The 15,114-nt window shown below is 44.3% G+C and overlaps 1 protein-coding gene across 4 annotated transcripts in view; it reads left to right on the plus strand.

Moving 5' to 3' along the window:
- The window catches only part of ncor2 (nuclear receptor corepressor 2), a 111,174-nt gene extending 99,183 nt beyond the window's left edge, over window positions 1–11,991 (plus strand). For 3 of the 4 annotated variants that reach the window (XM_019862775.1, XM_019862778.1, XM_019862779.1), the window contains 18 exons: window positions 366–515; window positions 608–700; window positions 905–1,122; window positions 1,219–1,564; window positions 1,726–1,926; window positions 2,102–2,350; window positions 2,841–2,993; window positions 3,083–3,325; window positions 3,418–3,595; window positions 3,688–4,055; window positions 6,463–6,593; window positions 6,686–6,867; window positions 7,064–7,198; window positions 7,395–7,537; window positions 7,613–7,666; window positions 7,892–8,098; window positions 9,075–9,254; window positions 9,563–11,991. In XM_019862775.1, coding sequence (XP_019718334.1) covers window positions 366–515; window positions 608–700; window positions 905–1,122; window positions 1,219–1,564; window positions 1,726–1,926; window positions 2,102–2,350; window positions 2,841–2,993; window positions 3,083–3,325; window positions 3,418–3,595; window positions 3,688–4,055; window positions 6,463–6,593; window positions 6,686–6,867; window positions 7,064–7,198; window positions 7,395–7,537; window positions 7,613–7,666; window positions 7,892–8,098; window positions 9,075–9,254; window positions 9,563–9,753 — 3,422 coding nt within the window. In that variant the 3' untranslated portion in view covers window positions 9,754–11,991. The remainder of the gene's footprint in view (window positions 1–365; window positions 516–607; window positions 701–904; window positions 1,123–1,218; window positions 1,565–1,725; window positions 1,927–2,101; window positions 2,351–2,840; window positions 2,994–3,082; window positions 3,326–3,417; window positions 3,596–3,687; window positions 4,056–6,462; window positions 6,594–6,685; window positions 6,868–7,063; window positions 7,199–7,394; window positions 7,538–7,612; window positions 7,667–7,891; window positions 8,099–9,074; window positions 9,255–9,562) is intronic. The other variant, XM_019862777.1, reaches the window with a different exon arrangement.
- Window positions 11,992–15,114: the final 3,123 nt, after the last annotated feature.

Genomic DNA, 15,114 nt, shown 5'->3' on the forward strand with positions numbered 1-15,114 from the left:
TGATGGTTATGGATGAATGGCACAGCAATGGGCCTCAGAATTTCGTCTCGGTGCATTCAAAATGTAATCAATAAAATGCACTTGTCCGTTGTGCATGAGCTACACCTGCCAAAATCGGAACCCTGACATGAAATGCCTCGCCTGTGAGGTTAATGTATTATCGCAACAAAGGAGAAGCCTTCATTAAAACTTACTTGGCCAGATTTAGGAACAATGATTGAGAGACATCATTCCTTTTCTCTTCATAGAAAAAGTCTTTGAGTCAGCAAACAAAAAATGGGAGCAGAAAACGAAAGTGTTTTGTTCATATTTCTGTTTAGTGTATGAAAATATAATAACCACATCTTCCTCTTTGGAACGAATAGGTCCAGTTTCTCAAACCTCTAAAGATGAGGGGAGAGGGCCAAGCCAACCTGGTGAAATTCTTGGCGTAAAGCGTCCTTATGATGTCATGGAGGGAGGCATCTCCCGAGGTCTGCCAATGAGGGATTCACTGTCTGCCTCCAACTGTGAAGGTAACAACTGCTCAATCTGATCTTGTTGGTTCTTGGATTTTTCAGTTTCCACTCTTAGTATTAAACTCGCTTTGCCACTTGTCCAACTTCAGGTCTTATTGGTCGAGCCATGCCTCATGACAGGGACAGTCCACACCACACACCTTATAAAGATGCTCACCACATCCGCGGTTCCATCTCCCAAGGTAAAATAACTATTGATTGCTCAACTTCAATCATTCATAGCACCAAGTTATTTTGATCTCAAGAAGAGAACCACTGTGTCTAGGCTGTGTCACCCATTCATTTTCTATTTTTTTTTTTTTTAACTAAAGCTGACGGTAAAATGATTGTACTCTACGCCCTATTGATATATTCTCTTTTGAAATTCGATATTCTCATGGTGACAGGTATACCACGTCATTTGGACCCTCAGGATAGCTACTTGAGAAGGGAGGCAAAGCAAATGAAAAGAGAGAACTCTCCGCCACGTGGGGCCACGTCACTGTCGGACCCAATGAAGAGCAGAGAGGCTATGGTGCCCACAGTAAAGGAGGCTGGACGCTCCATCCACCTCATTCCCAGGGAGGAGCTCAGACAGACAGCCAAGGAGGGCATTATAACACCGGTATACATATCATTAAAATGCATCCAAGCGCTTTGTAAACGTTATTTATTTTCTTCCAATACCTGATTGAATGTTCCTGTTCATACGTCTCTTCAGGGAACACCCATGAAGCAGGAAGCTGCTGGCTCAGGTAAACGACATGATGTTCGCTCCATCATAGCCAGTTCACCACGTTCCTACCATAACACGCCCCCTCACCTGGAGATGCGGGCTGAGAGGGGACGCTATGAAGAGGCACCCAAAGGACGCCCGAGTGCAGTGGTCAGCACCGCTAGCCCAATAGCACGCTCTTCTCCCCTGACACTCGCTTCAGAGCAGGGAGCTAAATCCCATCATAGCCCAGTAGGCTACGAGGACAAAGGCACCTTAAGAAACCCCTATCCTGGACCATCACACCGTTGCTCACCTCTCTCAAGGGAGGCGAGTCAAAGGCAACATGATGGTGAGGACATTGATGTTTCTTACTGCTACCTCTGCAGGGCTGAGTCAAAAACTAAAGTTTTGGATTCATAGTGTAATTGTTTCCTTTTGTCTTCAAAAAGAAGAAGTATTTGATGTTTTGACATTTTGTTCTATTTGTACATTTTGTTTTATTCTCTCCAGGCTGCAGTAAGAAAGAACCTCAGGAGCGTAAAGCCACACCGACCCCAAGGGAAATGAGTTCTACCAAATCCCCTCTCCCAGGGGTTCCTGACCAACAGACATATGAGCGTCTGTTGCAGGGCCTTGGAGCTGATGTTTACAGACAAATTCCTTTGGCCTTTGATCCTGCAGCTCTGCCTCGCGGCATCCCCATTGACCCAGGTACAGTCACAGTGACTGCTTTGCACACCGATGATGACTGAATGAGTTAAGGAGGGTGGCGGGTGGGATCGTTGAAAGAGTTATGGGACACCATCAAGTCTTCTCATTATAAAGCTTCAATGGTCTTAATTGTGGGTATATTTGAAATCACCCTATTTTTCTCCCCTGAATACAGCCTACTACTTGCCTCGCCATCTGGCCCCCAACCCTGCATACCCGCATCCCTATCCCTACCTCATCCGGGGCTTTCCAGACACAGCGGCCCTCGAGAACCGTCAGACGTTGCTCAATGACTACATTACTTCCCAGCAAATGCACCAGTGGCCTGCAGCAGCTGCTATGGCTGCCCAGCGCTCAGACATGCTCAGGGGCCTTACACCACGAGATCAGCCCCTTCCTCTGCCTTACTCTGCAGCCCCTCGTGGTAAGACCATTTCGTTGGTGTTTATTGGCTAAAGGTTTGAAGGCACCTTCTCCACCAATTACTCCACCAATAAATCCAAATGTACTCAAGTCAAGGTTCGGTTTGAACGAAAGCTTATTATTATGTTTGACCGAAAGAGAGACTCCATCATCAGAACGTGAGCATGACAATGGTGGTCAGTATTTCTGGGTTAATCCTTACAAAGCTGCTCTTCGTGTTATTGTTTTAAGTCTGAGCCTCTATTACTCTGTTATTGTAGTTCTGAGCCCCCTTAACTGTGGCAAAATATATGCTTGATGTTAATATTAAGTTAAAATAATGAAAGTTGATCTGTGAAATGACAGTCAATCTTTGATGTCTTCTCAGTGCAGTCGTAATGCTGATTTGGCCAATGATTAAAATGAGTTGCAACCGCCTGCTTTAAACCATCGCATGGCTATTTGCCCTTAAAACTTTTTTCGCTCTCCTCTTCTTTCCCCCTCTATTATAGGAATCATTGATCTATCTCAGGTGCCGCACTTACCTGTCCTGGTCCCTCCCTCTGCAGGGACAGCCAGCTCGCCAATGGATCGTATCACCTACATCCCAGGGGGAAGCACCACCTTCCCCGGCAGGCCTTACACCACTCCCCCAATCTCACCCGGTATGACAAGTCATACCAGTAATTGTTACCAGTCGCACTAGTAATCATTACTGATATAATAATTACTGTGTCTGTCTGTTTCTACAAAGTTGGCTCCTCGCACATGAATAAGATGCAAGGCGCATCTTCCTCTTCAGAACGAGAGCGTGAAAGAGAACGTGATCGTGACAGAGACAGGGATCGGGAGAGAGACCGGGAGCGGGAGAGAGAGCGCGAGCGTGAACGGGAACGAGAACGGGAGAGAGAACGAGAGAGGGATCGCGACAGGGACAGAGAACGGGACAGAGAAAAGGGTGGAGCAAACGTGGAGCATGCCCCCATTTGGCGACCAGGTGTGGAGCCCAGTGTGATTTTTTTATTATCCATCAAAGTCCAGGAGGGGGGAGAATATATTTGAATGTGTGTTTACCTGTTTGTGCCTCAGGTACAGAGCACAGCTTAGCAAGCAGTAGCAGTGTGAGACCTTCTTCCCAGCCATACAGCCACCAGCATTCCCCAGTGTCCCCTCGCACCCAAGACAATGTGCAGCAAAGGCCAAGCGTCCTGCACAATACCGGAAGCAAGAATGTCTCTGCCGAACACTCCAGTTCCTCCGTGTTACGGTAAATGCCGATTATTGTTTCAGTGTTTCAAACCAGCATGGAATCAGTTTTAAGAGTGAATTAAATGCACACATGCATCTCCCCCTCACCAGATCCATACCCTCAGGAGCTTCCCGCTACCAAGGTTACCATAGTCATCTTCAAAGGACTGGCTTGCCCCCTGAGGCCTATGCACCTGCACTGGACTCGAGCATCGGCAAAGAACAGAGTCGTGATGGCAAAAACAGGGGATTACCGAAGCAAGTCCAAGACCAGCATGGGCCCGCTAGCAAGTCAGACCCCAAGCTTTCCAACCCCAGCCAGGGAGGATTATATCCAGGTCCTTATTCCTCAATTTCCGGACGACCACCACACCTGCAGTTGGATAACCCTCCTGGCCGTGGGGAAAGTGGTACACCTAGTAGGGAAAAGACTCAAAACAAACCGATGTCCATTCAGGAACAAGAACTCAGAGCACTCGGTAAGACCACCATGACTGCGGCCAACTTCATAAACGCGATTATTATGCGTCAAATATCTTGTGAAACGGGGATGCCAGAGACGGGCTCGCTTGTTGCCACCAGCGCCACTGATGGTAAGATGCTGTTGATCCTAGGGTCCTGTTATCACCCAGACACGCCCCCGTCAGTCTGTGGCCTTTTGCACGCTGTGGTGGTTGGCATTATCAAATCAGCCCTATTCATTTACATTTTTGTTCTTTTAATTGTTATACTATATCCTTTAAAATAAAATGATTCTAAACTTAAAGACCACCCAGGGTGCCCTCTGAAAAACAACTCTTGCATACCCAGATTCCACCTCACTGGCTAAAATGAAATGAAGAGTCTGATTGAGAACTGATGCAATCTCAATTTCAGGCATTTTATATTCACTGAGGAAGAGCAATATCCCAGGTGTCCTTTAAGGTGTCAGCTTCAAATCGTGATTGCTAATCAGACATCAAGTCAGAAAATCACTTCATTGTCTTTACATCAAAGATTTGTTGGAAAATTCACACGTAGGCACCCCTCCTCCCTCCCTTTTGGCCACTCACTTGAAGCATCGTTGTTTAAAAGTGGTAACAGGCATGACTAAAATGAAATTGAAATTTCGTCACGATTGGGATTGTTTGTCTCAGATATCTTATAGGCCCAGAACAAACATATTTCACTTGATACATGTATCGGGTGACAAAAGAGCCCCATTAAAATGGCACTATCATCAAATGCTGTTACTCCAAGTCAGAGTAACAGTTACATAAGAAAGGCCGTGCGCTGAAAGCTGTGCCAACCACCAGACAGACTTCTGTTGTTCCACGTGGTATGTGACTCAGGCAGCTCGAAGCTTCTCAGAGGGAGATGGGGTACTACTGATTCCTGCCCTCGAAGTCTTTGCATGCTTCTTGTTTTGGCATCATAATTTACTCCGAAGCTATCCCTCTGCCCCCCCCCCCTCGCTACTGTGAGGAAGAAGGAGGTGCAGAACATTGGACTGATCAAAAAAGATGATGACTGAAATGGTAGCTGTGCAGCCGACTGGCTCTACATACTAACCACGTGCGGTTGGTCATGATCCCTGTTCCTAACTTGGACGCCACCATTGTCCCGATCTTGGCCGTTAAAGCGCAAATCAGTCTAACCAGCTACGGCTCTTTTTACGACGTCTCCCTGACTTGAGGTTTAAAGTCATCTGTGACGCTGACCTCTTTTATCTGTAAGAACGGAACGGCCGCTCATTTTATACCAACATCCTCGTCCAATATGCTCCTGCAGAATCAAATGCTTAGTCCATCCAAATTCTTCAAACGTGTTTTCCATCTTAAGTGTGCTCTTGCTATTTGTGTTTCAGTCTAAATAGAGCTGTTGAGTTACTTGTTCATGGCAGTACTTTAACTGAACTACTACTCTTAAGATTTTCCTTTTGACACTAAGATTATACATATTAAGCTTCTCTGAACTTTTCATTTAATAGCTCAAGCAGCTGTTCTGCTCCACAATTTTTTTTAACGGAAATGAAAAAAAGGTCTTCCCATATAGATACACATACACATTAAAATCACTATGACAACATCTGCACTAACTGCAAGCGTGAAGCGCAATTGCTGCTTTTATTAAAACTGCTCAAAATAAATCCACATGAACATCAACATCATTGGTGTTTCCGGTACTGTTAATTGGCGTTCAATAACAAGTAGGAAAGTCTAGAGGGAGAAAGGCAGCCTGTTTTAAGCTGTTGTTTCGATACATTTTTGTCATTCGTTACTCGCAAACAGAAGTCAAAACAACTGTGCCTTTGGAGGATGTCTCCTCTGAGGGATTCCATGCAATCATTGCTATCCCCCGCGAACAGCTTGCATCATCATCTCCTTACATTTACACTGTTGGGGAGATGCATTTTATGGCAACCTTCATGAATAATTTCTTTATGATGATCTGCTTGGAAAAGCTAGTTCTTGGTTGGACATTATTTACAGTATTCATCCAGTCCGTGTTTCATTCGTCAAATTCTGTTTGGATCAGCTGAAAATTCATTTTGACATTTAAGTTCTTGTCAAAAGTAAGAAAATGTCCCAACTACTTTGGATTTTAATCGAAAGCTTGCCTAACAAGATGTTTTAGTGTTTTAACACTGTATTATTGTTGCGCAAAAGAAGGGATGATAAAGGACAATACACTTTCCTGATCAGACATTTTATGGCATATGACATTGTTAAATGTTACATCCACCAAAGATGGTGAGGGGTGGACTCGATCTTAATCCTGCATGTTTCATTAGCACATTTGTTGTCTTTGATTGGACACAAAGCACATTACTTATGTGGATGTGTGTGTGTGTGTGTGTGTGTGTTTTTTTTTAATGACCTCACTGTGTTTGTTTTTAACTCCCAGCTCCACAGAAGATGGAGTCACATGTTCTGTACCGTCCTCCATCTGAGGAGAGGCTGTCCCCAGGTCAGAAGCCACCTTCTCCCTGTGTCAAAGGAAGCCAAAGGGTGGTCACCCTGGCTCAGCACATCAGTGTAAGTCCACACCCTAACATTTTCATAACTGTCTGTATCGTCTTGAGTGTAGCCTGTGACCACGTAATGTCGATACCTTTTTATGGCAACAGGAGGTGATAACGAAAGATTACACAAGGCAGACTCAGCAGCAGCATCAACAAAGTTATCATGGCTCACCCATCCTGGACTTGACCCGTCCTCTCAGTGCCTCACAGCCCCAGCCCACATCCCAAGAGTCTCCCCAAGTGACCCGCTATCCTGAGGGCCTTGGGGGAGATCGTAACAGAGACCGGTAAGAGTCATTACAAAGCAGGAGCAGACATGATCAACTGTCTGCGGTTGTGCAAGGAAAGCCTGCATGACTCCATATGACTCCGTTTTATTTCTGACATCTAATAGATGTATTCATAGGCTCCAACTACTCGTGTCTCATCGACACATGAGGGTACGTGGAGGGATCAAAGGTCACTCGTGTGTGTGCTCTGCAGGTCTCCTCCTCAGTCCAAGTCTTCTCCGATCAGTGTTTCCAATGACTGTATTGAACCGGTATCTCCTGCCGGAGCCAATTCTGGGCCCGAAATCCAGGGAGGAGTGTCCTATCCTAATGAACAAGGAGAGCAAGCGTAAGACTTTGTTGCTATGGATCTATTTCCCACATAAGTGAGAGTTATATATTTCCTTTGAGTGTTTGATGAGCCCCAGACTTCCTGAGCGTAGGCTCGTCAGTTCTCCTCCATGTTATGCAGCGCGGTTAGCTCCAAAGTACTCTAGCTGGTTCGGCTGTGCCTTCTGTTGACCAAGTACTTTTCCATCCCACAGAATTAGCTCCCGTTCGCCTCCTAACGCCTCTCAGCCTCCAGCTTTCTTCAGCAAGCTGACTGAGAACACCTCCGCTATTGTGAAATCAAAGAAGCAGGAGATGATCAAGAAGATGACTGTAGTGGGAAATGAGAGTGATTTCAGTGAGTATTTAACTCGAGCATGGTTACTTTTGCAGCCTGATAACAATTTCTAAGTGTGCATACTTACAATTTCAGATGCAGGTCAGCCTGGAACAGAAATCTTCAACATGCCAGCATCTACAACAGCAGGTCACTTTCTCCCTATTGACATCCCTACATGCCATGTTGGTTGTCGTCATTTCGGTTTACTTTCCAGTGTCTTTACTTCATCCCGTTGCTTACTTTCTCTTCATCCAATAAGTTTAAGGAATTTTCATGAGTCAACATCTTCTCTCTTCAAACGTTCACTGTTTAAATTGAATGTTGTGTTTGGTTTTCTGATTTGATGAATGGTCCATTCCCTCTCTTGAACAGGATCTGTGAGTGTCCGCAGCCACCCAACTCCAGAGACACCTGGCAGCTCCATAGGTCTAGAGGCCATTATAAGAAAGGCGCTCATGGGAAAATTCACTGATCAGCCTGAGGAACGCTCCCCAGCCAGTGCTGCTAACCCACTCACGTCGGGTCTGCCTGTCTCTCTGAGCGGAACTGATGGACGAACTGATGACAGTTTCTCACAAGGTGATGAGTTTCTCCAAACATGTACAAACCACATCAAAACCTGCGAACACGATCAGCGATCCGAACAAGTTTACGGTTTAGAATGTACAAGATGCGGTTAGCATCATCTTAAACATCAGTATGTCTTACACAGTGTCCAAAGCGAAAACTCACTTAAGATGCATACCGGGGGAGAGAAGGACACATGTTGAAAACCCATCAACTGATTGGCAGGCAATGGAATCTTAAATTTTGCATTAAATGAGCCTTAAAATTTGCAGTATCGACTGCATTATTGCCTTGACAGAGCGATGTTCCATTCAGTTTGGAAGAAAAAAAAAATGTTGCTGGTAGTGTGTATAATTCCGCAGCAGCTACTGTGTTTACACTACACATAGCATGGTATTTGGCAATGTCTTTGTGTTGTGCTTTCGCCATAGAGCAAGACAAAAATGATAAGGGAGGGTTGTTGTTGTTAGATATCTGAGTACAGTACACAGAGAAAAAGTTACAGTAGACTTGAGGTGGTTTGATGGCAAATGCATTGCTATTATCTACGAATTTTTTGGGGCATAGCACTGACCAAGCAGACTGCCTGCGCACCACAAAAGTTGTATTAAACGAACGCACGCACGCACGCACGCACGCACGCACGCACGCACGCACACACACACACACACACACACAAAAAGCGAATAATACTTTTTCATTTCATACTAAGCAACACGTCAAGAGGCAAAAGGCTAGGTAGAGCCGGGACTGGTCGCCACAGCATGACAAAGCATATAGACAAGCAACCATTCACACTTTTATTCATACTGATGGACAATTTGCAATCTGCAATTAACCCAAGGTGCATGTTTTTGGAATAAGCGGCAGGACCTGAAACAGGTCACTGGAGAACAACCCCCATGCAAAATAAGTGTGCTCAAGCTTAGCGGCATCTGGTATGGCTTGAAATGCTGTCGCAGGTTCAAGCTCCGTCGTCTTTTTGTAGGTGGTGGGAAGCCCTCAAAGGCCAGTGGTCGTTCTAATGGGCGCAAGGCCAAGTCTCCGGGACCCGGCCTTTCAGGGGGTGAAAGGCCATCGTCAGTGTCCTCAGTTCACTCAGAAGGAGATTGTAACAGAAGAACACCACTGACCAACCGAGTCTGGGAGGATAGACCCTCCTCCACAGGTAATTGATGCCCCTCCAAAAAGGATTAGAATTGCCTAGAGATGCCATAAAAATGGTGGCAAAGTACAACTTTTATCTCAGTGAAAGTCCTCAATTCACTGCAACGTAGTTCCTTGGTCTCACAATACCACAAGACAGTGCCGAAGTCATTCGTTTAATGTTTCAGCATGGGCACAAAACAGCAACAAAAAAACAGGAAGATAAAAATACAGTAAATTTGCAATTAGGTGAATTCACAAATGCCAAGTGACAAAAAAATTGTGGGTTCACTGTAGATTGTCCAACACACCCTCTTGTGCTTCTTTCAGGTTCAACGCCAACTCCCTTCCCGTGCAACCCGTTGATTATGCGTTTCCCCAGCGGGACGGTTTCAGTTCCCTCCCCTTCGTCCGGGCAGCCAGTCGGCCACGTGCCCGGTCAGGGACAGGGCCGCACCTGGGAGGAGGAGCCCAAGCCGCTACTCATGTCTCAGTACGAGTCCCTGTCTGACAGCGAGTGAGCCACAATGCCACCATACACGCAAGTGCACGTCAGCGAAACATCCCGCACCATTCCACTCTGCATTTCCTTCTTCGGTCCACATGCTCACTCCAGGAAGATCTGAACAACTCCTCCCTTTTTTCACACCGTGTTGGCATCTCCTCACTGGCCTTATCAATTTGGGCGCATCAACCTTCATCGCACTCAAGTGCTTACGCTTTCTTTGATGGATGGGATTCTTGACGACTTCGGTTGGTTCCCAAGTGTGGTGGCTCCTGCGCCTGCCTTAAGCGCAGCAGTCCATCTACCAAGAGACTCATCTTACATTTATTTACGGTGTCTACACTGCTGCAAATGCACAAGTGCATGCAAGTGATGGGACAAAACATTATTTTTTTTCTTGTTTCTTCTTTTAAGTCACTCAATGCAGCCTTCTGGTTGGAAAGCGATCGCAAACGCAAAGTATGTTTTAATGGTGAACGTTCTATGGTTGTACTGTATGTGTGGTCCTTGATCTGCAGTGACAAATGCTTTTAGGGTGGGGAGGGATTTGAGCACAGGAGGGTCATATCATTGGTTTACAGGGTAAACATGCTGTCTGTTGCTGATGTCATCATGCATTGGCGAGGGTCCAGAGGAAGAGCTGAGGCCTGCTGCTGTCAGGTGTCCCGTGAGACAATTAGCCACATGATGGCACTCAGACAATGGACACTTTCTCGCTGTTTTTATATTAACCGCATCTGTGTTGATTGAACTGTATTTTTGGGATATTAAGCACTTAGTTGTCGGCCTGTCCAGAAGGGCATAGTGGAGAATCCGGTGACAAAATGGACCTGAGAATAGCATGGCAGCCCGTGGTGGAAGGTCTCCCCGTCCTGTCGAACTCACCACCAGTCATTTCAAATAACACAAGCGACAATCATGTGAGTGAAGGAGAAGTCGAGCTGGTCCTTCACACTGACAAGGCGTACCTCAGTCCTTTGCATCGTCTTCAGCTGACCTGCCAGAATCTCATCTTGGAGCTTTTGTGACAGTCTGACCATTAACCTTGTACTGCATAGAGGGAAGACCCTTAGCTTCTCGTCTTTTGTACATTATAATATATTCTTAGTGGTAAGTGCCATTTATTTTACACGCACAGTACTGAAGTTACCAAGTGACGCACAATTGTGTTTTTTTGTTTGTTTTTGCCCCTTCCCTTGCCAGGGGTCCTATTGTCCATGCTGGGAATTGTACGAACGAGAAGCAAATGAAATGTCTTTGTCTGCGCATCTGTCAGTCACACACGAGACCCGCCGAGCTTTGAAACCACACACAGAAGCAATCAGTCCTGCATTCAATGTTTTTTCCCTGGCGGCAACTTGTGACAGTCTACTTCACTGCGCCTGCATTTGGTCGGGTTCATGAGAAATACTGAAATGGGAAAGGATTTAAAAACAAACAAACAAACAAAAGTGTCAAGTTGATCCACTCTGTGTCAAGTGTCCAATGTTGGATGCCATCATCTGCGAGTCCGGAGTTTCCTCCATCTTGTAGTTTATTTGAGCACAGCGACGTCCACGTGTTGACTGTTCTAGGACTACCTCCTCTCCCTCCTCCATCCTGCCTGTGGATGCTGAAGCATGTCACGTCTGCACAATGCTCATCTCAGCCATCTCCTAGGTGGAATTGGAGTGTTTTGTCCCCAGGTGAAGACAAGTGGACTTTATGTAATATCGCCAGATGTTGTACAGTATATCTCCCTCCGCGTTTTTGTCATGAATCCATCGATGAAGTTTAAGAATGTGACCATAAACAGACAAAGCCATATCTAGCTGTTGCTTTAACAGATGACAGACTAATCCATTGATTTGAAAGCATATACAGTACTAAATTGAATTTTAACATGCGTCATTTTGCCTTTGCTCACACAATTTTGTCCACCCACCGTTTCCTTACATCTCAAAATACCTGATGTGGTCCCTGGAGGGAGCGAGGGAGGGCCGGGGGCTATGGGGAAATTCTAACATTGTTCAAACATTTTGTTTGTAACGTTTTTTATGTAATTATATCCCACTGTATAATAGCAAGGATTGTATATAAAACTAAATAGATGTAAATATTTATGTGGCTTGCTTCTAGGTTATTACAAAAAGAAAACAACAAAAAACACATGGATAAATTCTACATGCCCACCAGCAAGCTTTGTGGATAGCAGTGTACAAATGGAAAACAAATAAGACACTGCCTTAATGTTTAAATAAAAAGCTTATTGCCATTCGGTCTCGGAGTGACTTTATTAGCAGAAAGTGTGAAGTGGACAGTAGTACTGTAATTGACGTTCATGTGCCAGTAGGTGGGGTCATAAGTCTACATTTGCATGTTTCGACCTTGTCACTGGCAGGTGATTGTTTGAGACTCCCAAGAGATTCTACCCTTGGGACACGGTCTGCAAAATGTTAGGCATGGCTAGCATGTCCTGGCTCATACTAATTGTGATTGAGGTTCGGGCTCTCATGTTCTATTCAACCGAGACCACAATGAGAAGAATCTACACCAAGTGGGAAACAATCATGAAGTAGCACAAAATTCATGTGATATTTTAATTTTTTTTTTTAAATAAAAATGTGGCGTGCAAAATTATTCAGGCCATTATAAACTAATCTTTTGGCTTACGTCTCGTCACTTGTGCACGTCTAGAGATGTTGCCCATTCTTCCTTGCAAAACAGCTCCAGCTCAAGTTGATTAGATGGAAAGTGTTTGTGAGCACCAATGTTCAGATCTTGGCACAAATTCTCAATTCGATTCAGATTTGGACTTTAACTTGGCCATTCTAACAACACCTGGATATGTTTAGTTTTGAACCATTCCATTGTAGAAGTTGCTTTAGTATTTCGGATCTTTGTCTTGTCGGAAGTTCAATGTCCATCCCAGCCTCAGGTGTTTTGCAGGTTTTCTTCCAAAATGGCCCTGTAATTGTCTCCATCCATCTTCCCTGTCCCTTCTGAAGTAAAGCAGCCGCAGATGACGATGCCACCAGCATGTTTGACAGTAGGGGTGATGTTTCCAAAGCGATGTGCAGTGTTACTTTTACGTGTAAACATTTATGGTTTTATTGGAAAATGTCTTTTTTCTTGTCAGTCTTCCATAAACGCCAGATTTGTTGCGTGTGCGACTCATAGTTTTCCTTTGTACAGATTCTCCACTTTATCTCAGGATCTCTGCAGTTCATCCAGAGTGATCACGGGCAACTCTCTGATCAGTGCTCTCCGTGTTTGGGCTGAAATTTCAGAGGGATAGCTGGTCTTGTGAGGTTTGTAGTGGTCTGGTACTCTCTCTGCATTCCAATATGATCAATCGAACATTGCTTGGCAAGTTGGGTTTTATTTTCCTCCTATAATATCCTAATCCTGCTTTAAACTTCTCCCAACTCTATCCTGTGTGTTCCTTGGTCTTCATGATGCTGTTTGCTCCCAATTTTCTTTTCATAGACCTCTTGAGACCATTCTGGAGCCAGGCGCATTTATACTGAGACTAGATTACCGGTTACACACAGGTGGACTCTTTTGATCATGATTAGTCATTGAGGTCAACATTGGATAATTCCGAAATTATCAGGGAATTCCTGTACACAGGTGGCTGAAATAAGAGAAAAGCGGATGAATAATTTTGCACGCCCCACTTTTCAATGACGTCATTTAAAAACGGAAATCTCACCATGTTGATGAGCACACGTTCAATTCTTTCAATTTGTATTTATAACAAAGTGCATAACTGCAAAGCAGTCTGGAAAGAAACTGCGTATGTAGTGTTACCAATTAAATATTGATTTTTCCAAAATCCCAAAGTAAATGACTCTTAGTCCAAAGTATTGATATATTTTTTTATTATTTCAATTACAATATACATCTTTAAATTAGATCAGAACAGAAACAACAGCTGACGTACAAAAATATAAAGAGAAATATGAAGTGCCTCAAGTCCACATATACATCAGGAAACTATTTTACATAATAACAAACTCAAGTTTTGAGAAAACACAGATTTTGAACTCACATGAATGCAACAAAATACTTGACAAGTTCACATCTAACCGGCTCTTCTCATCATTCTCCTGACACTTCACGGACCATCGACACCTGACTGCTCCTTCAAATTCTTTGCACTCGTTTCCACAGCTCCATATGGGACTCAGGGTAACTGATGAAGCTGCCATCTCTTTGATCGCAACATACTGTTCCCTCGGTTAGTCATGGCATGCACCACTCGTACGGCTTCCACACACCTGCAGGCTTTTTTTTTTTCCACGGAGCTAAACTGACAGATCGAGGTCTAAAACTCAGTTGTGTACACGTTTGTAAAATGAAATAGAACATTAGCTGATTTCAATCTCTTCCACCGAGTGATTGCAAACAAATCCGATTTCAGGCAAGTGGTTTTGACTTGCAGATCCACAATATGAGATGTGTTAAAAGCTCTTGACTCTGAATTGTTGGCTTTGCCCTTGGGAGCCTGATTTATTAAAATCCCAATTAGCCGGCCCAAAAATTGCATGTCCACTTACTCCAACTGATTGCACGCGCTGTGAATTCCATGCATCTGTCCATCTTACATAATATTTCAAATTTAGGACAGCAAACTGGAAAAACTGGTAGAGGCCAGCATCAGCTGTCAATGTGCAGGTACAAAGAGTTTCGTCCAAGTGGTGTGGCGCAACTCTTTGCTGTGACTCCAGTCAGGCCTTAAATCATTCACAAGCTCCAGAATTGCTTTTCTCAATGTCACTTTTTCCTCCTGGAAGTTCCACCTGCTACCTATTCTGTTCTACGCTAGCAATGCTGCACGCACAGATTTGCATCTGCCTTTCAGATGGTAGCTAGATGCAAACTCAGCCATCACAAATCATCTCAGGTTTAATAGACAGTCTCACATTGCAGCATAATAAACGTATCTATTTGCATGTACTTCTTCCACAGTGTACAAAATAAACGGTGTCAATTTTGCCCGTTTGGCAGATGAGCCATCGCATTAGCACTGAAGTCTGCACCCATTTTTTGCACGAGAAAATTTTCGTGAATCAAGCTCTAAGTGAATTGGTCTGCTAGCAAATTAGAAGAGGAGAAAAACGATTTTGTCAACATTCCCCATATGCATCAAATGAAGCTATTTGCCATGGTAAAAACATTGTTTGTTTTTTTGCATTAAGCAAAGCAGTTGAAACTATGAAAAGATTTGTCGACAACATGCCACAAACATTTTAGTGTCCACCCGGAGTCTAACCCGATCTTCTCACTTTCAGTTTACCTTCATCATTCGAACAAAAAACACATGTTAGAGCTCTCTAAATGTGTCATTTCCTGAAGCTAGCTTAATGTACAAAGGAATATTAGACCACGCTGT

The sequence above is a fragment of the Hippocampus comes genome, unplaced genomic scaffold (genome assembly GCF_001891065.2).
Source record: "Hippocampus comes isolate QL1 unplaced genomic scaffold, H_comes_QL1_v1.1 scaffold147, whole genome shotgun sequence".
Taxonomy (NCBI): domain Eukaryota; kingdom Metazoa; phylum Chordata; class Actinopteri; order Syngnathiformes; family Syngnathidae; genus Hippocampus; species Hippocampus comes.